This window comes from Myotis lucifugus, unplaced genomic scaffold (genome assembly GCF_000147115.1).
Source record: "Myotis lucifugus unplaced genomic scaffold, Myoluc2.0 scaffold_744, whole genome shotgun sequence".
Lineage (NCBI taxonomy): Eukaryota > Metazoa > Chordata > Mammalia > Chiroptera > Vespertilionidae > Myotis > Myotis lucifugus.
In genome coordinates this window covers 318053-341226 of record NW_005871792.1, presented here as the reverse complement: position 1 = coordinate 341226, position 23174 = coordinate 318053, and the positions used below count along the sequence as shown (strand labels likewise).

At 51.1% G+C, this 23174-nt stretch overlaps 1 protein-coding gene across 1 annotated transcript in view; it reads right to left on the bottom strand.

The window, feature by feature from the left end:
* Nucleotides 1-1088: 1088 nt before the first annotated feature.
* The window catches only part of LOC102420101 (calsequestrin-2), a 44141-nt gene continuing 22055 nt past the window's right edge, over nucleotides 1089-23174 (bottom strand). The window contains exons 6-11 of the mRNA XM_006105988.3: nucleotides 19708-19838; nucleotides 18216-18261; nucleotides 13428-13482; nucleotides 5970-6070; nucleotides 4071-4145; nucleotides 1089-2655 (exon numbers count right to left, since the gene is read on the bottom strand). Of these exons, the coding sequence (XP_006106050.1) occupies nucleotides 2446-2655; nucleotides 4071-4145; nucleotides 5970-6070; nucleotides 13428-13482; nucleotides 18216-18261; nucleotides 19708-19838 (618 nt within the window). The 3' untranslated portion in view covers nucleotides 1089-2445. The remainder of the gene's footprint in view (nucleotides 2656-4070; nucleotides 4146-5969; nucleotides 6071-13427; nucleotides 13483-18215; nucleotides 18262-19707; nucleotides 19839-23174) is intronic.

Sequence of the window (23174 nt, the reverse complement as noted above, 5' to 3'; positions counted from 1 at the left end):
TTACGCATTGTTACCCAGCAGTCCTGGGGTGTTACGGGTATTCTGATGAATCAGTTATTCGCTCATCAATTCAATAACGGACTATCTACTTGGTGCTGGGGATGCAAAGATAAATTCCTTGCCCACAATTTACTGAAAGGGCAAATATGAAATACGCGTTGCAGTTTAAATAAGTGTGGTGAGCATGGCTGGCATGACTTCAGTGGTTGAGCATCAACCTCTGAGCCAGGAGGTCACAGTTCGATTCCTGGGTTGCGGGCTAGATCCCCAGTAGGGGGTGTGCAGGAGGCAGCCAATCCATGATTCTCTCTCATCATTGATGTTTCTATCTCTCTCTCCCCTCCTCTCTTAAATCAATTAAAAAATATATATTAATAAATAAGTAAGTGCCGCGAATCGGGGTACATACAAAATGCCATGGACGTAGAAGGGAAGGGGCCAGGTCACCTAGGCCAGTGGTCGGCAAACTGCAGCTCGCGAGCCACATGCGGCTCTTTGGCCCCTTGAGTGTGGCCACGAAGTTTCAATCGCACTGTACGTGCGCACCCGCACGTGGGATTTTGTGGAAGAGCCACACTCAAGGGACCGCAGTTTGCCGACCACTGACCTAGGCAACTGGATAGATGGTGACATCACTCATCCAAACTGGGGCTCCACTAAGAGGAGGAGGGGAACCCTAGGAGAGAAGGTAATGGCCTTGGGTTTTGGTACGTTGTTTGAAGCGTTTGTACAACATCCAAACCAAGATGTCCAAGAGCAGTTGAATAAATGGGTCTAAGTCAAGGTTAGCCACCCAGACATGGAAGTCATTAGCACATAGGTGGTGGCTGATGGGCATGGATGATCCTACCCTAGAAACATGTCAGAAAGAGTTGAGATACGGGAAACACTAGTATTTAAAGGGTGGGCAGAGGAAGGAAGGCCAGGAAGGAAAACTGAAAAGAGAGAGGGAGAGAGAGGGAGAGAGAGGATTTCCAAGATAGTCTTAATATTAGGGAGCTTTTGGGTCTTGTTCCTCGGCATTGGCCATCAGTTTGGCTCAAATGAACTCATAAAAATTCTCCAAAAAAAAAAAAGAGAAGAGACAGTTTTAATATTTTCAAGATATGACTTTAATGACAGTTAGTTAGCTAGTATTCCATAAAAGGATTGCCCTATTTTTGAAGAATTTGCAGTGTCTTACACATGTCAAAAGATTGAGAAAATAAATTAGAACATTATTATTCAAACTTAACGCTAAAACTACCGAGCACGATATAACTTTTAGAGAGTTCTGAAGGCACTTGGGCATGTTTATTTTAGTGCCTCGGGGCATCGCTATGAACTCTGTTTACTGTCCTGGTCAACTGTGGGAGTGCTGATGAAAGCAGGGTTAACTGACCTCTGGATAAACCAACCCTTTCTCCAAATGGGAGGGGGTGTCCAGACCCGAGCTCAGGCTAGGAAGCCACCTGACCCATCAGAAAAAATAAAATCCTTTCATTCTCTCAGCGTCTCCCCCTCCCCTATGTGAGACTTGTCCCTAAGGCAGTGGTTCTCAACCTTCTGGCCCTTTAAATACAGTTCCTCATGTTGTGACCCAACCATAAAATTATTTTCGTTGCTACTTCATAACTGCAATGTTGCTACTGTTATGAATCGTCATGTAAATATCTGATATGCAGGATGGTCTTAGGCGACCCCTGTGAAAGGGTCGTTTGACTGCCAAAGGGATGGCGACCCACAGGTTGAGAACCATTGCAAGGGAAGTTCAGAGAGCACGTTAACCTCCCTCCTAGTGCCGCACATACTGGAAGTGATGGTGACATCCATCCACATGCGCTTGAACAAGGCCTCTCGATGGCCATCCAAAGGCTCGATCTGCGCTCATCATGGTCTGACCTTCACTTGAAGAATAAGCTTCATAGAGCCAAGAGAAGCTGCCTCATAAGCCTGTCTCCAAGGCTGAGCCTCCCCTACGAGGGTCTCACCGATGTGCCAGGCACGGGCCGCAGGATTAATTGTGTGTCTTCCCCGGGCTCTGATGATGATACGGCCACTGCGTGTTGGCGAGTTAGCAAGCTGTCCATTCTGTCCCTGTCGGAGTCAGAGGACACAAGTAAACTTGAGTATCAGTGTCAGGGGAGGGCTCTCCCTGGACCACCCAGAGTCCAGCGCTGCCATGGCCACGGATGGCGGACAGAGAGCAGAGCTTTCCCGTGACGGTCAGGACCATCCACAGGGGAACGGTTCCCCCCTGTCCTTGCCGAGCAGGGCGACTGGATTTAGAAAGGCACGTGCATGTGCTGAATGGTACAGCTCCTGATGGGAAGGGGTGGGAAGAGATGCTGGGAGAGGGAGAGGAGTGGCTGGGCGTGGCCGGGGCTGCTGGCTGCCACCTGGTGCTGGCCGTGTGGAAGGGGGGAGCCGGGATTCCGTTTCCATCAAAACCAGGTGGAGCCGGAGCTAGTCGTCATCATCGTCACTGTCATCATTCTCCTCCTCATCAGAATTATCACTGTCGCCATCGTCGTCATCATCATCGTCATCATCATCTTCCTTGTCGTCTTCCTCGGTGTTTATCTTTCCAGAAAGCACGTCCTCAATCCAGTCCTCCAGGTCCCCGGCCGTGGGTAGGTCGTCGTCATCCGGAATCTCCATCCAGACGCTGTCGGCCTGCGGGGAGGGGCAGGATGGGGCAGTGAGCGAGGCACGCGGCCGCGTCAGAGCCGAGGGCCCCACGCGGCTGTTATATAGATCCCTACCTAACAGCATCTATATCCCATTCTTAACGATTTTAATTGATTAATGAAATCCGGTGCTGCTCATGAGTTGATACTACTGGTAACATGTGGCTCTTCGTCTTTGTTACTGTCTTAACAGTCTTCCGTGTTGGGGCCAGGTGTGCAGCGTAGTGGGTAGTTGATCGTGTACTTGGGGATTGTATTTCCAATCCCCACCTGGCACCATACATGGTTATCACAATATTAGTGACTATTCCCTGTGCTGTACTTTACATTCCTGTGACTGTTTTGTAACTACCAGTTTCTACTTCTCAATTACATATTCTATTTTCTATATACTAGAGGCCTGATGCACGAAATTCGTGCAAGGGACTCGGCCCTCTCAGCCCTGGCCTCATCCAGACAGTGGTTCTGCTGTTCGGTCTAATTAGCATATTAGCTCTTTCTTATATAGGATTACATTTCTGGTAGGATAGCCACGAAACTACCACCCACGTTTCCCGCAGGGATCGGACTAGGATGAGGTCGACAGTGCAGTGTTTTTGCTTTTCACCTTATATCCTACTGTTGTTTTGAAGTGTTTCAACTTGAGCAAATTGTTGACATTATTATTAATATAAAAACTAGTTTACAAAATACGTCAGTGTAGAATTCCCCAGCTGACTGGACCCTGCCGACAGGGCGAGAGGAATGGCTAACGGGCCCCCTTCACACGCGTCGGCTCCAGTTAGCTGTGGCTCTGATGGATCCTCTGTGACCATCCCTTTCCGCCCATTACCCGTCTGCCTGGTGTGTCTGTCCCCTGTGTGGTGTTGTGTGGAGCTGCATCAGATGTCTGGCCTGAGGTCTGCCATTCCTCAGGCTCGGCCAGTCCTCCTCACTAGCCTCCCCCGCCTCGGGCCAGTGGGGCCTGGATGGTGAGGAGAAGCCCCACCACCCCATGGCTTCCTCCCGATTCCTGTGACCCTGTCTCCTGTCTGCGACCTGGTGCCAGGGGACGGGCCACCATCCCCCTGCAATGGCAGCTCCAAGTGCGGGGTCCATTGTGTGAAGAGACCTTGTTTCGGGGCATTGGAAGAAAGTACAGGGGGGCTTATTCCCAAATAGGCCGTGACCCAGGTCAGGCTGGCCCCATAAGCAAGGACATGCGCCGTGGAAGGGAACCAGGAAATCATAGGTTGGGACTGGCTCCGAGACGAGGCGAGGGCCACACTGAGCTTGGGCAGGGCCCAGGGTCCTGCTCCTTTATGAGGGACTGGACTCCCTGCGGACCTCACGGTCAAGGCTGCTCACAGAACACGGGGCCGGCCGCGGGGGCCTGGGCAAGCTTCCACGGGGAGTACTCACATCTGTCACGTTCACCACCCCAATCTGCGGCTTGAATAGGTCGATCTTGAAAGTCTTTTCCCAATAGGCAATGAGCTGTGGCAACAGAAGGTAAAATTAGACGGCGGGACAGGGCAGGGCATTCCCTTAAAATCACTTTCTGTGGTGCCCCCACCTGCCATCCCATCATAGTAACTAGGTCACCGCTGGGTAAAGGGCTCCCAACAGCTGTGGGCACTTAAGAAATTGAAGACTTGCCCAGCCCTCAGCCCTTTAAATCAGCACGGGAAGAAAGGATGTCATAACAAACCATGAAACGTGTCATGTGGACGCGTGTGCAGCTGTAGGGGGGAGCGTTGCAGAGGTGGTCTAAAGTTGATCCCCAAATTACTTGGGGCTCTTTATAGTTTATGTGGTGGGAGAGATTTCCCTGCGCCTCTCTCAACGCCCCATTTAAAAACCCCTTACGCTGCGCCACCCTGCCCGTGAGGTCGCTGAGAAAGCAGTGACGCTCTGTCAGTTGGCATACAAGTAAGAAGCGTGCCTCTTCATTCAGCCAGGCATGTGGGCTGATCTCCGACGGGGTGGGACTAACGGATGGGGGGCCATGGGCTAAAAACGGAGGCGTTCTGTGGTGGAAAGTCTCCCAAGCCAATATATAGCCCGATAGGCCCTGGAAATCAGAATAGTCTGAGGTTTTTCCTTTGCAAAAAGCAAGGCAAACGTATAGAGCAGGTCAGAGCTGCAGACCATCCGCAAGCTTGCGTAACCAAACAGTCCCGATAAATTAGAAACGCATTCGGGCCGTGGCCAAAGTCACAGCATACAGCATACACAGGGCCGTGATTTTGTTACAATCGCCCGAAATGATGGCATTGGCCTCAGGTGTCACGGAAGTCCCTGCCTTGGTTGCGATCACTAAAACCCCTCGGTGTTGTCTGTTTAACCATAGCACGACCAGTCCTGGCCTATGCACCGAACGGTAACTCCTGGAAGAAGCTAGACTTGCCATCTATAACCTATGAAACGTGTTCTGATGACCAGCACTTAGCGCAACCTGAGGTCTGTTGACTGACCGGCGAAGCTTTGGCATCACCTAGACCTGGGTTGGAACATCACACCGACCAGTCACTGTGTTGACCTCTCCAGCTGCCGTTCCTGTCCTCTGTGACCCGGGGGTTATAATAGTCCCCACTTCACAGGGTGTTGAGAGGATTAGACGAGGTGATACAGGTGAAGAACTTACCCTAGTTCCAGGCCTACAGTACACAGCAGCTACATTCATGATCGTCACCACTGGGCTTGTGCATTGTCCAAATTCTGCTTATTCTCTTTAAACCAAGCACAACCGAAGCTTGCTGCTCATTGATCGCTGACACCAGCAAGAGTTCGGACTTTAAGGCTCTGACGCACGCTAATCCCGGGCTGGACACTAGGCCAGGACCTGGGAGAACCTGACGGAGACAGGGTCCCTGCCCTGGAGAGGTTGCTTCTCCTCCCCGTGCAGCTCTGGGCTCTATGCAAAGAGTTCACGTCTGGTTCTCATCACTTAGGACCTGGGTCGCCTCGGAACCACGGTCCCCACCCAGAAAAATGAGAGAGGCTACAGCAGTGGGTGGTAATGGGCTGGCTGCAGGCAGCTAGGGGGCTGCTGGTAGAAGCATTTCACCAGCTCAGCTGAGACTTCTGGTCTCCAGGGAGTGAGAACAAATATATCTAACCACGTCAGGGTCAGCACCAGGCCCCAAGGTCAATGTTACCCCAGTGGCCAAGATCTCCCCCACTGGATGGGAGTGGCCATTGAGTTTATGCAAGTGCCCCTCCTGTTTCATATCCACCTTCACATGAGAGGCCCTCATACCACCCCAAGCATGAGACTGTGACGGCGACCACGGCCGGGCCTGGGTCTGAGCCACTCACCAGAGGGAAGTCGTCCGGGTCGATCCAGATGATGCTCAGGTCCGGGTTGTCGGTGTTGTCCCGGGCCACCTGTTTCAGGGTCTCCAGGAACTCGTAGCCATCTGCAGCCGGATCAAGAAGGTGAGTAACCCCCGTGCCTACATGGCTCTCAGCACGGACGGCAGAGGCTGCGGTTTTTCCATGAGGGTTTCTTAAGCCATTGGCTGCGTACCCTCAAATTATAGGATTATTCTATAAAATGAGTCAGAGGAGAACCCTGCCACAAAGCAGCTTACTCAAAGGAAACAATAAAGTTTTTGAGTAAAGAAATGAAAAGTTCACAAGGAAGTGGCTGGCTCGTAACGCAAAGCCGAGCTCTGATCGGATCGCTAACCTGCAGGTGAAGATGGACCCACCGGCCTGGTCCTCACTCAGCCCTCGGGGTGGCTCCGGAAACCAGCACCTTGCCATCCCTCAGTTTCCCCACGACTGTGCTCTGGGACCAGGACATGGAGCCTGGACCCTGGGTTTTCTGCGCCTGGAATCCTTAAAACCTTCCGACGAAGGCGGCTCCTGACCTAGAGCTGGTTTCATAGTTTGAGAAGCAAATGGGGTGCCCCTCCCTCCCCATTTCCGTGTGGGCTGTGCTTCGCCTCAGTCAGGCCGCAGCACTCATTGCCCCCGGGGGAGGGATGATTCATAGGAAAAGCAGACCCTGTCTTGTGAGTTTCAAGAACACAGATTTCCTTCTTTTCTTTTTTTGCTTTAAAAGCTTAAATCTTGCAGGACTGCACACAACAAAATTTATACCATAAACAAGCGTGTTGGAAGAATGTTTAGTAAGAGAAAGCCTCAGCAACCCCACCCCACTCCCAACTGGAAACAGAGTTTAGACTCTGGAAAGTCCCTGAGAATAAGCCTGTGTGTGTGTGTGTGTGTGTGTGTGTGTGCACGCATGCGTGTGTACAGGTCTGTACACATGAACGCAGGCCCATGCGAGCCTCGCTGTCCACATACAGAAATGCCATAATTTCAGGGAGTCCTAGAATATTGGGCACCCATGCTCTGATCTGGACTAAAACTCAGGGAAAGTGGAAGACCCAGATTCTCTGGGAGAACTCCACCCCCCCATCCCCACCCCAGCCCCCACCAGGGCAGGCAAGTCAGGACCTGCCCTCTTCTCTGTGGTTCTGAGGATCATGGGCGAAGCTGAGAGGGGAGACAGATCCAACCGCTGGACGGAGGAGCCGCTGGTGACCTTGGGACAAAGCTGGAGGCCAGACTGAATGACAGATGCCACTGTGACAGGCGACGATGACGATGACTTCGCCTGTCCATGCCTGGGAGCCAGCGGGACGGTGGCCCCGGGCTTGATGGGCAGGGGTGGGGGACCCCTCACTGACAGGCCCAGGTTCCACCATCCAGGGGTCAAATGTAGGTTTAGGTCTAGACTATGAGGTTACGGTTCTCGCGTGGCTGACTCTGTGGCCTGAAATGTGGACCTTCTGTACAGCCACTCACCAGCTGCGTAGGAATTCAGTATGGCAACCGCCCTTCTTTGTAAAGGTTTCCTCTTTGCTGGCGGCCCCCAGCCACTCAGGCCCCTCTCTCCGGCCTCTGCTTAACAAGCCTCTCCCTTCTAGGGCACCCAGGCCTTTGTTTGGCTACTTGGGGCCTCTGGGTAAAGGTTTTTCTCAACACTTCCTCATTTTCTCACATTCCAGGCAACATGCACGCTATTCTTAGCAGCTCTGCCCTGCGTGGGTGTAGTCACTTTCAATGTTGTTAGTTCATAAGATTGAGACGGCCCCTCGGGCCTCATCACCTGGAAAGCAGGGCTCCTGTCAGCAGAGAGGAGGGTCTCTACGGCCCGCAGCTCCCTCCCTCCCCACCCAGCAGCAGAGAGGAGGGCGGCCTGGGTGAGACCACAGGGCCATGTGCCGGAGAGTTCATTATCCACCACTCGGGGGTTGGGGTGGAGGTGGGACGGGGGTTCTTCCTCCTGCAGCCCGCGGTGTGGCCGAGAGTGTCAAGCTCCCAGAGGGCCCCTGGCTGCCGCCATCTGGGCACCACGGATCCTTCTCTTCCGGGCACGTTGCTGTGTCATAGGCCGGGGAACTTGGTGCCCCCTGGGTTCCCTGTGGATTTATGGAGCAGACTACACAGACCACAAGGGGGAATTCCTCCCAAACACCTCCAGTGCCTGCTTTCAGCAGCGGAGAAGAAGGGAGGGTGATACAGGAAGTGATGTTGCCAGTAGTTGGGAGAGGAGAACCAATTTTAAGAGACCTTGACAAATCAGAAATGCACAGAGAAGATGACATTCAACGACACAGACCCAAATCCAAGTGGAAAGTACACCCTCGGTGCAAAAGGCCAATTCCCATAGAGGGGAGGGAGGGGCTGTGTAGGCACACGTATGGTGGCGGATAAGGTCACGAGTGGAACTGAGGCTGAACACACGCAGGACAGCGGTGCTGTTTTCTGATGGGAAAAACCATAATGGCGGGATTACTTTTTTTTTTTATGCTACATACAAGAACCTTTCCTATTCTGCATTCTAGAGCAGGTTTGGAGATTTCAAAAAAGATCGAAGGGATAAAAATTGGTTTCTACAAGCCCAGCCAGCATGGCCCCGTGGTTGAGTGTCAACCAGGAGGTCACGGTTTGATTCCTGGTCAGGGCACATGCCCAGGTTGCTGGCTCGATCCTCACAGTGAGGCATGCAGGAGACAGCCGATCGATGATTTTCTCTCATCATTGATGTTTCTCTCTCTCTCTCTCCTTCTCCCTTACTCCCTGAAATCAATAAAAATATAATTAAAAAATTTGGTTTCTGCAAGAAAAATCAAGTGGATTGGAGTTGTTACATAAACAGGAGAAGTCAAAATTGGGGCTTACTGCCTATGTTTAAGAATGCCAAAGGTTTGGGGGTCTACAGAGGTGCAAGGAAAGCTCAAAAAGCATGCACAGAGTTTATTGATAAGTGAAGTTGACGTTAGAGGCGGAGAATTACATCCAGAACCAAAGCAGCCTCTGACTTTCAGGACGATGAGTTCTACGTGGGCACAATCCCTCTGCACCCGGAAATGTTCCAGGACAGACGGGGGCAGCCCAGGCTGAAACACAGGGACGCTTGGGGCAAATGACCTTGGTCCGAATACTGGATCTGCCATTTACCGTGTGACTTAGGGCAAGTTATTTCATGTCTTTGTCCATCATCTGTATGAAGGGGGTGATGATAATAATGGCACCTATGTCACAGGATGGTTGTGACTTAGATGAGTTAGTATCTGTGAGGCCCTGAGGCAGTACCTGGCGCACAGTAAGCTTTTGCCACTTTTGTTTGTTTGTTAATCCTCACCTGAGGATACCTTTTCCATTGATTTTTAGGAAGAGTGGAAGGGAGGGGGAGAGACGGAGATAAACACGGATGTGAGAGAGACACATCTATTGGTTGCCTCCCGCACGCACCCGAACAGGCGGGGGATCGAGCCTGCAACCGAGGCACGTGCCCTGGGCCGGAATCTATTCATGGAGCCAAACCGGCCAGGGCTGGCCATTATTTTCAAATGATCCGAGTTCTTCCACCTGAAAGCAAGGAACCTGCCATCCACCGGTTCATTCAATGTTTACATTCCGAGCACAGGGGCGGCTTACGGCCGGCTTAGGCCCGCACAGGGGAGAAGTCCCGCGCACCGGAAGTTACGTCACCACGCAGGGCGCGTGGGAGGTTTCCGGTCCCTGCTCCGACTCGGGGACTGAGGCACCCGGGGCGCCTGTGAGAGCCTCGCTCAGGTGGGTCAGGGGGGCCGATTCCTGTCTCTTAAAGACCCACGCCCCCTTCTGTGATGTTCTGAGTATTTACCGAGCGCTTTCTGGGTTCCGAGTACTTTTGCATTTAATCTTTGCATTGAGTCTGATGGAGGGTCGGAGGATTTTGTTATCTCCATCTTAAAGGGACAACAGGGAGGGTGCGTGACCTGCCCAGTGTCACGGGCCAGCACATGGCGGAGCCGGGATGCTGAGCTGCAGGTGTTGGGTCTGCACAGCTGCAGCCGGTTCCCGTTTCCGCCGGGGCCTGGGCGCTCCCGCCTCGGCTGGTGCCGGAGGTGCCGGGGGTGCGAGCGGCAGTGTGAGGGTCAAAGGGCTCGGGCGAGGAGACAGCCAGGGGTGCAGGTGGGGCCTTGGGGGTGCTGCTCCCCCCGAGGCCATCGGACTGCTCTCCCCCTCTGACCTGTGCCCGAGCCCAGCCTCCCGCAGCCGCGTTCCTGCGTGAGCCCGGAGCCTCGGAGACGGAGACGGAGCTAAATAAAGAGGCCGCGCTGTGGGAACCGAGCCGGCTCCCTGCCCCACGGCGCGGACCTGCGCTCCCATGACCCGGCCGAGGGCTCCCACGCAGCCAGGTTCCAGGTTTCCCACGGCGGGCGGAGGCCTCTGGGAGCCCCGTCCCTGTGGGAAGGACCCGGTGACCACGCGCTCCTCCCTCCCAGGTGGCCGGGGCTGGTGGGAAAGAGACGGCCCCGGGCCCCGGGGACCGGTTCCAGGCAGGTCACAGCCAGGTCGGCAGCCAGGGCTCCGTTAGTCAGAGGCACGTGCCTGTGAGACCGAGGGAACCACCAAGAAACCCAGGCCCGCGTGCCCGCTGCGCCTCTCTCTCCCCTCCGGCCTCAGGTTCCTCTGGCGTAAAATGGGGGAAAAACTCGCCCCTCCGGTGCACGAGGTTGTCCTGTCACATGCACACAGGAAGTGGCCACATCCTCGTCTTCTTCCTAATGGTGCAGAGGTCACGGATGGCTTCAGGGACCAAACGGGATCCTCGCCCTACAGCCCCCGGCACCTTCCTCCAGACTGGCAGCTCTCTAAGGAGCTGGGGGTCTCATGCCCCCGAAGGTGTCACCTTTCCCTGCAGAGTGGCAGGGCTTCGGTTGGGGCCATAGGCCACGTGTTTCTTTTTAGCAAGAGCTGAGGTAGAGGAGGACCCGCTGTCCGGGCAGGAATACAGTTCCTAGTCCGCAGCCCGGCCTCTCCACCAGGCTCACGCCTCAGTGACCCGCGGGCAATGACGGACCAGCCGGGGGGCAGAGACTTGCCCGGAAAACCCTTTCCCTTTCTCAGGGCCGAGCGGACAGGGCCTCCCTCCTTGAAAAAAGATGCTTTGAGCTCCTCCACCCCCACCCCGCGCATTGCCCCCAGCTTCCCAGGAACAAGCCCTGGCTTGGGAAAGCCGGCTTCGGGCCCAGGGATGTTTGTGCAGGGAGGAGGTGGAGAGTTTCAGGAGCTTGATTCATCGGCAGCAATCTCGGTCAAACAGGTTCCTGCAGCTTCTCGAGGCCCTTTGTTCCATTGTTCCCAAGAGCCAGACGGGCCTCCCCACAGCCTGGAAGGGGGTGGGGATGGGAGGAGGGCCCTGGAGTGGGGCCAGCAGGCTGCTGCCCATGGATGGCATCTCTGTTCACAGCACCAGGGAGCCGATTCTGTTTCACTGAAGCTTGTCCACCTTGGGCACTTGGCCTCCTTTGCTGGTGTCTCCTCCAGGGGCGGAGGGGTAGCCAGAAGCTGTAGAAAGAAGCTGGAACCACACTGGCTTGCTTTTTTTTTTTTTTAAACAAGGGCTAGATATTTCTGAAGAGTTTTTCCAACTCTGCAAGTCAGTGATGGGGAAACTGGGACATCGTGGACATTCAAACACTCTAATAAAACTAGGAGGTGGGGGGGGACACGCTGTCAGATCATTTGGAGCATAGCTTTGGTTGTGATACAATGGAATATTATTTAGCCCTGAAAAGGAACAAAGTATGGATACACACCACATAAAGGAGGAACCTTGAAACGTTACGATAAGTGAAAGATGCCAGACCCCCCCCCCCAAAGGGCCACATACTACATGATCCCATGTAAATGTGCAGACCAGTCGAATCCATAGCGACAGAAATTAGATTAGTGGTTGCCAGGAGCTGGGGGAGAGGCCAGGGGGTGACTGCTGACACGTATGGAATGTCTTTCTGAGGTGATGAAATGTTCTGGAGTTAGACAGGGGTGCTGTTGGCACAACTTTGTGTATGTGCTAAAACCACCGGCTTGCACACTTTAAAAAAGGTGAACAGTGGCATGTGGATTGTATCTCATCTTTTAAAATTATATGGTAAAGACAGTCGGGGTTTTGTCTGTAGGGGACTATGGCGGTTGGTCAGTCATCTGCCTGGCGGTATTGCTGAGCACCTACTGTGTGTCAAGGCCCGTGCGGGGCAGTCTGTTCCTCCTTCAGGAAGTCCTGCTAACTCTTGGTGCCCTCTGGGGCAGTTTCTCTTCTCCGAGGCTGTTTCCTCATCTGTCCCTATGCACGTCCAAGAGGCTCAGACCCTCTGAGCACCACAGAGCTCCTCATCCCCCGGAGCAGTGGCTCCCAAGCCCGGTGGAGCCTCAGAACGTGCCTCAGAGCTCTGTGACATTGCAGGTGCCCGAGGCTCCGTTCCCGTCGGCCGAGTGGCCGTGGTGCCTGTGGTTCTCTGCCCTGTCAGGTTTCGGAACCCCTGCCCAGGCCTCAGAGCCCAAGGCCTGGCTGCTTCGCCCTCAGAAATGAAGCCCCCGCCTTCTCTGGCCGCATTCTGGATCATTCCACGTCTCTCAAAACACCCCTCAGAATCTGCACGTACACGTTCCCTTCCGGGCCCTCTGTCCACAGACATTGCCCAGGGACTAGCCTTTTACCGCCTGTCCACTGGTTTTCCTGCACTTCGCTCTCACTGACATGGCGAAGCGTGGAGCCAGGAAAGAGCTGTCCAAGTTCTCATCCATTTATAGGCTCTTTTTACACTTTGGAAATCGCCTGCTTCTTTATTTGGGGCAATATTTCCATTAAGTTTCCTAAGCACAGGCCATATTTGACAGAGCAAAGGGTATATTTATTGTTATTTATATAGGCTAGGTACATCAGCTTTTAATGTGAACAGAAGTTTTCACAGACGCACACGCACATGCACACACACACGTGCGTGCACTCCCACACTTGCCTGTAGGTAGTGGTTCTCAACCTGTGGGTCGCAACCATCAGAAAACACATAGCATATTAGATATTTACATTACAGTTCATAACAGTAGCAAAATTACAGTTATGAAGTAGCAACGAAAATAATTTTATGGTTGGGGGTCACCACAACATGAGGAACTGTATTAAAGGGTGCGGCATTAGGAAGGTTGAGAACCACTGCTGTAGAGTGAGGCTGTGTTTATGTTCACCCGGGCTCAGCCCCAGTTTGGGCAGCTAAGCAGCAGGAGGCTCTGATCTCCCCACACTTGTGAGCTGTGCACGACTGAAATGGGTCTGTGCCTCGCAGGCGACCACCAGGGGGTGCCCGGTGTCTTTCGGTTGCCTTGCAGGCGGAAAGTGAGGGAGAGAAAAGGTGAGGGCTGACCAAGGTGAGAAGCCAGTTCTTGCCTACAGGGTCAGAGAGCAGACGGAAGGGGGAGGGGTCCTACCTGGGTCACTCCTCTCTGCAAAGGCCACTATGTGGATCCCGTTCAAGTCGTCTTCCTGTGGGAGAAAGGAGTGAAAGGTTACACTCCCAGGTGAGAGATGCGAGGAGGCAGGGGCAGGCAGGCGGGAATTGAAATGGAGGTGGGGGAGGGAGCTGAGGGGAGTGGACGCAGAGGCCCAGGGGACAGAGGCTCAGGGACACAGAGGCACAGGGGGACAGAGGCACAGGGGGACAGAGGTATAGGGGGACAGAGGCACAGGGGGACAGAGGTATAGGGGGACACAGGCACAGGGGGACAGAGACACGGGGGGACATAGAGGCACAAGGTGACAGAGCAGCATGCATCCTAAGGAAGGGAATACTGATGAGCAACTGGGAGGAAGGTGTGGCATTTACGGGCTTTTGAGACAGGAAAGCACTAACTACACACAAGACATTAGCACCGAATGGGCCTCACTCCCGTGGTCTGGTGGGTCCAGGGGAGCAGCAGGAAGAGGCAGAGGAGGAAGAATGTGAGTCTGGCTCATCAGCCCTCTGAAGGGAGCTCAGTGAATGTCAGTCTGAGTTTCAAGAAGTCACCACGAGCAAATAAAGCAGTAATAGACCCGATATGGAAGCTTCTGGATGCTGCTGGAGGATGCTGCCGCTGTCCCCAAATGGGCAGCAGACAGGAATCTTTAGGCAAATTAGGATGTGGGTCTGTTCTGTTCACGCATGTGTTCTGCTTCTCTGAGACCCCACTTATTGAAGAACCTGCGTGGTCAGTAGGGGGCGCTTTGCTGCCTGCCACTCCTAGGGCGTTTCCTTGGGCTCCTTTTGGCTCTGGAACCAGAGCTTGCCGGAACCGTCCAGGCCTCTAACTCGGTCTCAGTGTGGGAGGCCACCGGAGGGGCTGGAGATGGGGCTGGGCAAGGGTGAGGGTGTGATGGTGAAAAGTGAGAATATTTCAAATCTGTGGGACAAGCAGGTGGCATTCCATGTTTCTATGTCCTGGACAGAAAGGACCACATGCCTCGTGTCTCCTTTGCATCGATCATTCCTGCAGAATAGCCAGCGAGAGCTTGGAGGCGCCTCCTTTGTAAGAAATGTGACCCTCATGAGGCTCGGAGGGGACGATGCTCGAGCGAGAGGCACGGGGACAGATCTGAGTGGACGCTGACTATCACTGTCCCGGGGAGAGGGCATCCCGGGGCACCTGAGTGTCATATCAGAACCGTCCTCAGGAAACAATACTCCAGGCTTCTCAGCCCTCCCTGGTCCCGTTTCCATCTCAATGGATTGTAATGCTGGTGCAATCCTATCTAAATGCTAATTTTTTTCCTTTGAGTTGGAAATGGACAAAACCTCCAAAAATTCTGAGCAAGATTAAATGGAAAATATTATTATTAGAAACAAGAGAGTCGGGCACTGCCTTGGTCAGGTTCTCCGGGGAATTGAATTTGATAGATCTGTGGGGTGTGTGTGTGTGTGTGTGTGTGTGTGCAGGTTTATTACACAAATCTGACAGCAGCCGGAAGGGGAGTCTGAGGTTTCATGTTTGCTATTATCACCAGGCAGGATGCCCTGGTCGGTTCTCAGTAGGCTGCCCTGTCCCTGCTCCTGCCATCCGTGGGGAGGCAGCCGTGTTAACTCCGAGAAGCGGGCTCCATTTCTGCCTGCCCTTCCGGAACGCATTTGGAAATTGGTTTCGGAATTAAGAATCCATATCTGTTTGCTAAGAGATTGCGCATGACATGGCCGCCACCTCCCAGGCCTCAGGTGTTCCCCGGATGGAGACTGTAACCCAGGGAAAGAGCCTCTGTCTTGGCAAAGAAGCAGGCGTGTGCTCTGTGCCGGGCATTTTCAGTAATAGGCTCCCAGAGCAGACCCACAGGCAAGCCTGAAGGTCAGGGTTCCTCAGTGCGTACCCCACACACAAGGCGAGGAAGAGCTGATGGACCGGCCAGTCAGGGGCTTTCTCTGAACCCCACATCCTTGGCCGCCCAGATCACCCCTTTGGTCTTTAGATCACATTGTCTCGGAAATGATCTTTTTACTTGAATGGCAAGCTCTCTGAGGGAAGGGATTACACCTTGAACTATCAAGGGTGATTAAAGTGACGATACGAATATCTGCCATTTGTGTCAGTGCTTTGTAAGTGCATTACTTCTAAGTCTTAGATGCAAGTCTCATTCCTGTTTAATGCTTAAGGAATTGAACCAACTTCCCTAAAGACACAGAGCCCGTACATGACGTACCTGGGGTTCAGGCCAGCTCTGCCTGGTCCCGAAGCCCATGCTCTTTCTCCCTCACTGACGTAGGCCAGGAAAAGCCACGGGCATACAAATTATTCAGAGCCGAAGGCATGTGAATTCCTGAAATCCCTTATTTGCCTAAATGCAGAGCCTCTTAAAAGAACTCAATTGTCATAAATCCTTTCCCAAGTGCAACTCTACTCTTCTCAAACAGACAATCCTGTCTCCCATTTCTTCTCCCAAGCATCCATTTATCTTTCCAAAAAGTCTGTTCTCCCAGAAGGGCCCCTGCCCCTCCCCATCCTCTATTTGGAGTCTAAATTTTAGATGGCATATAAGCCTCTCTTTTTTTTAAGCCCCCCCTTGAGTCGAATTTTTTGTGAACTTCCATACAGAAGTAGGTAATTAAATCTATTTGTTTTTTTTTCTCATACTAATCTGTTCTTTGTCACTTTAATTTGCAGGCCTCCAGTACTGAGCCTAAGAGGGTGGAGGAACAAGTTTCTGCTCCTTGACGTCACCAACAGCACAGAATGAGCTCAGGAATCTGCTGTCCTCTCTACAGGGTTTGCAGAAGATGCTGCAAACTCAGGTCAGTGGCTCTTACTTAAGTTGAAAAAGTCTGAGAAGGGGCCTTTATATAATGTGACCCAACACCAGACCCCCCAAAACTGGAGCTTGGGAGTTACTTAGGTGAATACCTTACTCTGGACTCCCCAGCACTTTGTATGACCTCTGTCACAGCAGGGAGCATCCTGGTCTGGGGTCACGTGATTCGAGACTGTTTCATCGACTCAGGCCTGAACTCCTAAGGCCCAGACAGCAATGTTCATTTATAGTCTCTGTGCTTAGCACAAGGTAATGGGTTCTTATTAATACCTATTGGATTTTTAAAAAGAGTATGGTGATAAAAATCTTTCATACTGCTTGAAGAAAATTAGCAAATATTAGAGATTCCAAGAAGAAAGTAACATCAGTTACCCACCAACCAGGTAGATTACCACTGTTCAGATTTGGCTGTTTCCTTCCAGCCTCTGTTGAATGTTTGTTCTCATGTTGAATAAAGAGATGCAAAGAAGGAAAATGCAGTTAAAAGTAGCAGACTCCCTGGTGCAAAGGAGTGTCTCAGAGGCTCATCTGGAGGTTTCTGACTCCCTCTTGGAATTACTTAGTTATTGCAACACAGGGAGGATTCTAGAAGGAATTGCTGACTCCCATCCCTAACCCTAACCCTAACCCTTGCACTACTTTTTATAAGGCTGAAGTTATATTAAGTAAAAAGTAAAAATATTTTAAAAGGAGTATTATTTTTAAAGCACTGTTACAGTATTTAAATCTAATAACAAAACATTTTAAAGGTTGAATTTTTGAAAGTTTGGAATGTTAGGGAAATAGGTTTCTATGTGCTGTGTTGTTGCCAAGCAGTCCACGCCTGTACACTGGGTTATTTCCCTTCAGCGTCTTATGAAATGTTTGTTCCCTGTTCAAACGTCCAAATGAGTGACATGCTATTAAACAGAGTGTCAAGTTACTCCATGGCTCTCTTCACACGTCACTTTCAACTCTGAATTAAAGATTAAAAACATAAATACATGCATACGTGTTCCCACATTAGCCCCTTTCCCCTCCCGCCCACACCCCCACTGCCAAAATGGTGCCTTGTGGGGCCACGGCCCATTCTAGGGAGGTATAATGGCGAGAATGTGTGATTTGGCTGTAGATGATTTAAATTTAAGTCCCAAGATCTAGTGCTTATTAGTTATGTATTCGTGAGTAATCAACCTCATCCATATGATCAGTTTCCCCAGGTAAACTGGGGCTAAAATAATACTTGTTCTTCAGCACTTTCTAGAACCACTCAAAGACCTGAGTGAAAGGATCCATGAAATGCTTTGGAAAATGCGCCACAGACTTCGGTTGTTGTCGTTTATGAATTTTGTATAAATCTGAGGTGGGTGGGAGGTTGTATCTCCATGACCCTCTTTCTCATGCTATTTGACCCGCCTGACGCATTGTCTGTGACTTAGACCTGAGGATACTCTGACCCAGTGCTTCCCAGTGCCCTCAGCTGATAGTTACAAACAGCTGCCGTTCCTTGATCGAGCACCTACCATGCTCTGGGCTCTTCACACTGTCCATCCTTAGGAAAAGCCCTAAGTTCAGATGCAGGAACTAAAGCTCAGAAAGATCACATGACTTGACGTAGGATGCAAAGCTATGAGGTGTCCAATTCTAGGCTTGAACCCAAGTCTCTGACTCCACAGCTCCTCCTGTGTGTCCCCCAGGCCTCCGGCCAGTGCACAGAGGCCAGTGGTCCCAGGGGGAGTGGACTCAGAGACACAGTAACGTTGCCCAGCGGCAGCACCAGAGAGGCAAAAACTAGAACCTAGAAAACTGGGTTCTCTGAGCGCGATGTCCACATTTCAAATACTCTACCATCTAGATATCCTCTCCAGTCAAGTAAAACTTGGTTTGAGTTTTGGAACTCAAAGGGGTATTCCTCTTTGGGAATATACCTGTCTCTACAAGGCAGAAGGAGTTTGCCACTGTCTTACCCATGTTTCAAACATATCTTCTGGGCGCAGGCGGCGGAGGGTGGGTCTGGAAATAAAGAAGATGAGCTTCCTTGAGTAGGTATTCTCAGGACACCACAGCTAACCCTGTACCCTGCCCGGTCACACAGAGAGCTGGGCCTAATGCTCTCAGCCTTTTCACAGACCCATTTGGCCCAGGGATTATAGTTCTATTACAAACAATGCCAGAGGGCGCAGGGTAGTCATTCCCAGGGCGAGAAGTCATCTCCCTCCTCCCAGACAGGCGCCACCCCTGAGAGCCCAGAGAAGGCCCAGAATGAGGCCACCTGGGAGGGAAGAGAGGAAGTCTTGATTTTGTTTTATCTTCAGGGTCATCCATCCAAAGCCCCTTCAGGATGTTTGGAAGAGCAGGTGGGATCTATATTTTGCTCATGGTTTCATTTCTTTCTGAATGTTGGCTAATAGTGCTAGAATGTGGCTATTTGCTTCTCCGAGTACTGCCTCCCTGTAGGGACCAGGACTGGCTGGTTGATGGAATCGTAGTGCTCCAGGTCCAATGAGCATGCGTGAGCACATGTCCAGTGTGTGTGGGGGGGAGGGGGGTTGATGGTGAGCCCACCACCATGTTCCATGTTCAGTACTGCCCTTCCCTCAGGAGCAGGGCTCAGCAAATTGCAGCTGGAGAGCCAAATCCAGCCGGTGCCTCCTCTTTTATAAATAAACGTTTTGGGACACAGCCACACCCCGTTGTTTAGATATTGGCTGCGGCTGCTTTCCCACAGAAACAGCAGAGCTGAGTGTTGCAACAGAGACCATCTGGCTGCGGAGCTGAACTATTTACCCCCCGGCCTTTTACAGGAAAGGGTCGCCGGTCCACGCTTGAGCTACTCTAAGTGGTGTCAAATATTCCTCTCCCAGCAGTTCTGCATACAGAATGTTCATCTTGGCTAAGTTATTTAACTACGCGGAGCCCAATTCCTTGATCTGTAAATTGAGATAATAATAATTACCCCATTATGTTGAATGCAGGGTTTGGCAAACGTAGGTTTACAGTTGTAATACAAATAAATAATACTAATAAATAATAATACAAGAATAAACTTTCGCATGCTCACAACTGTAAACCTACTTTTGCCCACCCTGCCCACCCCTGTACTAGATAAAATAGCTCTCATAGCATCTACCATGGTATTGGCATATAGGAGGCTGTCCCTAAATCACTCTTGCTGTTATTGAAATTTTTTATTTATATCTGACTCTGACTTTTAGGGGATTTGCTGACTGAGGGGAGGTGGTCTAAACCTGTTTGCAAGTGTAGACAGACCCATATCCAGAAACTGTAGCAACATCCCTGCCACTGATGGATGACCAACAAAGCCATTCTACTGAGTTCATCTTTGTGGGGGCTGACTCCAGGTAGTTGCTCTTGGGGGTGCGAGATGTCAGGACTGAGAGGCTCCTCTCCATTTCCCAGGCCCCAGGCCCCCCACCCCCTGCATGCCACCTGGGGTACCTCTGGTGCTCCTTTATAAACTCCACGAGCTCTTCTTCTGTGTAAGGTTTGTCAGGGATGGCAATGGGCTCGTCCATAAATGGCTCGTAGAAGTCAACCTCATTCATCTTCAAGGACAACTTCTTCGCAACCTGTAACAATTAGAAATAAGACAAGAGCTTCCTTGAATGCTAGTCTAGAGAGGCAGTGATGGTCCATCTATAAGGCGTGCATATTCTCTGGCAAAGACTTGAGAGGGTATGTACAGTTTTAACGCAGATGTTGTAGTGATAGGAACCCCTCACCTAAGGCCTGGCTGGACCAATCCAAGAAGGACAGATAGGGAGGAGAAAACCTCTCTGGCCAATGAGGTCCAAGCAGGGGCAGGAAGCAGGCGGAATGAAAAGTGGGAAATCTAATTCTACAGTCACCGTCACTCTACTGTGTTTGCCAGGCTGGAGGAGGACGCAGAGGTCAGCAGAGATGCTCAGTGTCCTTGCAGGTATGGATTGAATCGAATCAACTGGATAGAACAGGCAATTGACAGGAACCATTTAAAGCATATACTCAGAATCAGAGGCCCGCCCATTCATCCCCTATCAGGGCATAAACCTACTGTTACTCAGACTGAAGCATGGCCCTACAGTTAGTTGTCTCTCGGTACAGGGCTTGTGTGATGGTTTCTCAGGCTCTGGGAACTGTCCCCGTGGTTACCAATCAGAAGGTGAACAGCCACCCTGGCTTGTCCAGAGTGGAGGGGTTCCCTGGATTTAGACTCGGGGTGCTAAAACTGGATAGTACCCTAGTACCCAGCAAGCTAGCTGGGGTTGTTCTCCCCTGTACCAGAGAGGGCACTCAGAGCGAGACGTAGCCTGGAAGGCATCGCCTCTCTGATTAAGGGGCCCCACTGCCTTGTCAGGGCAGAATGGCTGCTGTGTTCCCTGCAGACCTGCTGGACTCAGGCCTCTTTTTGTGAAATGACTCGAGAGGCCTGGAATGTGCCATGCTTGGAGAAAACCAAATGCCATTCTTTTCCAGGTCAGAGCTGTGGGCCAAGAGAGCACAGAGATGAACAGTGGTTCCCTTGAACTAAAGAGGAATTGCCGAGAGCTGCCGCCCGGCCGCCGCGATAACCCACAGCCCAGTGGCCCGGGGCCGCCAGGACCCAGTGGGAGGAGGGGAGCTGGTGTCACATAAGCTCTTACACAAGGAGGTCCATTCTGAGGAAACATGGGTCTGCCTGTGGTTTTTGTCCTCGACTGCTGTTAATTCCAGGTCACGATAGTTCGAAGAACATTTCTGACAGTACTTAACAAAGAAACTGGCTTTCGACTCAGAGCTAAAGGAAACAGGCCACGTTAAGAGCCATAGTCAGTCAAAGGAGATTTTGCGGTCATGTTAATTTTGTTTTAAGGGACATGGAGGTATGGGTTGTTGTTTTTTTCTTCTTACTCTTTTCCTCTTCCATGGGGCAGAGGGTGCTATGGATGGATGATGGGCAAGGAGCAAGCGGGCAGGGCAAATAGCAACTCTACACCCAGTGTCTGCGTTTACACACAGTTCTTCGAAGAGCTGAGCTTGAAAATGGCATTCAGTTGTGGTTCTCTGAGTTCACTTACTACTTATTTTAAGAACCAGGAAGAAAAAAGTAATAATAATAACCACATAGAGTGCTTGCCATGTGCCAGGCACTGTTGCAACGCGTTTTAGGCTGATACCTTTATGAATCCTCCCTTTGTATCAGGTAAAAGCTGGTATTATACTTATTTTACAAATGATGAGCCCGAGGTGCAGTCTGAGTATGCAATTTGTCAGGATTATCTACCGAGGGGATAGAGCCAGAATTCAAACCCCGTTTGCCAGTACACCAGCCCTCCCTAGAAAATCACCTTCTCCTTGACCCTGTGAAGAAAGCTGTCTGGCCCCATAGATATTCCGCTGCTGCCGCACTTGTTTAGTCAGATGTTCCCTGTTGCTCTTGGACATGCTCTCATCAATTCACCCCATCGCAGGCGGCTGGAATGCAGGCTTCCCAAAGGCAGGAAGGGGCTCATCGGAAGCTCTGGTGCACCCACGTGTGTGAGTGTGTGTGTGTGAGTGTGCATGTGTGTGAGTGTGCGTGTGTGCGTGTGTGCATGTGTGTGTGTTGGGGGAGAGGTTCTCTGGTTCTTGGTTGCCAGTGTCCAGGTCTGCAGTGTGGAGACCATGTGTGTGAGGTTGGATTTTTATGTTCTTGAGTTTAATTCTGGGGATCGCTGAGCATAATTTTCTCCTGTTTGCTACATCCTCACCAGCATGCACCATGGAGGGCCTTCGCCTTGTATCTCAGAGAATCCCTTTTTTTTATTATTCTTTTATTTGTATTTTGGGTGGTAAGGACTGATTGAGATATTGATATTGATATTGATATTGAGATATTGATTCATTCATTGATTCAGTAAATATTTTATGGGGCTGACTGTCTCTGAGACACTATTCTGGGACCAGACCTGGTTCATGGGCAGGAATAACGATACGAGAAATGGATTTTACTCCTGAATGCTTAGGAGGTCCATATAGTGAGTTCTTTTATGCCTTTAAGAAACTAGTTGGAATAGATTTCGCCAAAGATAAGAAAACTACAAAGCAGAATGGCCATTTTTTTTTGCCATTGGCAAGTGTATGGATTTTGATACAGATGTTTTTCTACACATTAGCAAGCCATTCATTGTTGCAAATGAAACCAGTTTAATGAATTTAGGCCTTTTCAATGTCTATTTTCTCCATCAACTTTGTTTAGATAACCACTGCTTCTTTTGGTTCCCATATGGTTCAAAAAATGATTCTGCTTCTCACTGTCCAAGAAAGGAACAGGTCGCTGGGAGATCACAGGGGGATAGTTAGAACTACATATTTTAGGCTATAAGGTGCAGTAGAGTGAACGCCATCCTTAGCCCTCTGACCCTCTCTTGCCCCCTTGTGGGGTTGATTGAGGATCAGGAGCCATAGATTGTTTCTGGTCCCAAAATGATGTACCAGATAAAATGTACTAGAAGCTTTTTAAAAATGCATATTCCTGGGTCCTGTTAAAATCCTTTAAAAAAATTCAGTTTTCCAAGGCTGGTGCCCAGAAATCCATAGTTTTAAAAGCTTCCTGAGGGATTACAATATGGACAGTGTTTGGAAACTCCCAACTCCCAAGTCTACATCTGCAGCCCTGACATCTCACCCTCTTTACATTTCTCCAGCTCATAGACAGCAGTCCCCCCTTATCCACAGTTTCAGTTACCTGCAGTCAACCATGATCTGAAAACATTAAAAGAAAAATTCCAGCAATAAACAATTCATAAGTTTACATTGTGTGCTATCCTGAGTGACATGATGGGTGCAACCATGCCTGCTGGACCCCACCATCACCATTGGGCACTGTCACCCACACCCCTAATTGCTGGGTGCAAGTTCTTAAGTCCCAAATGGCATTGAGTCCTCTCCGTGACAGCTCTTCCCTC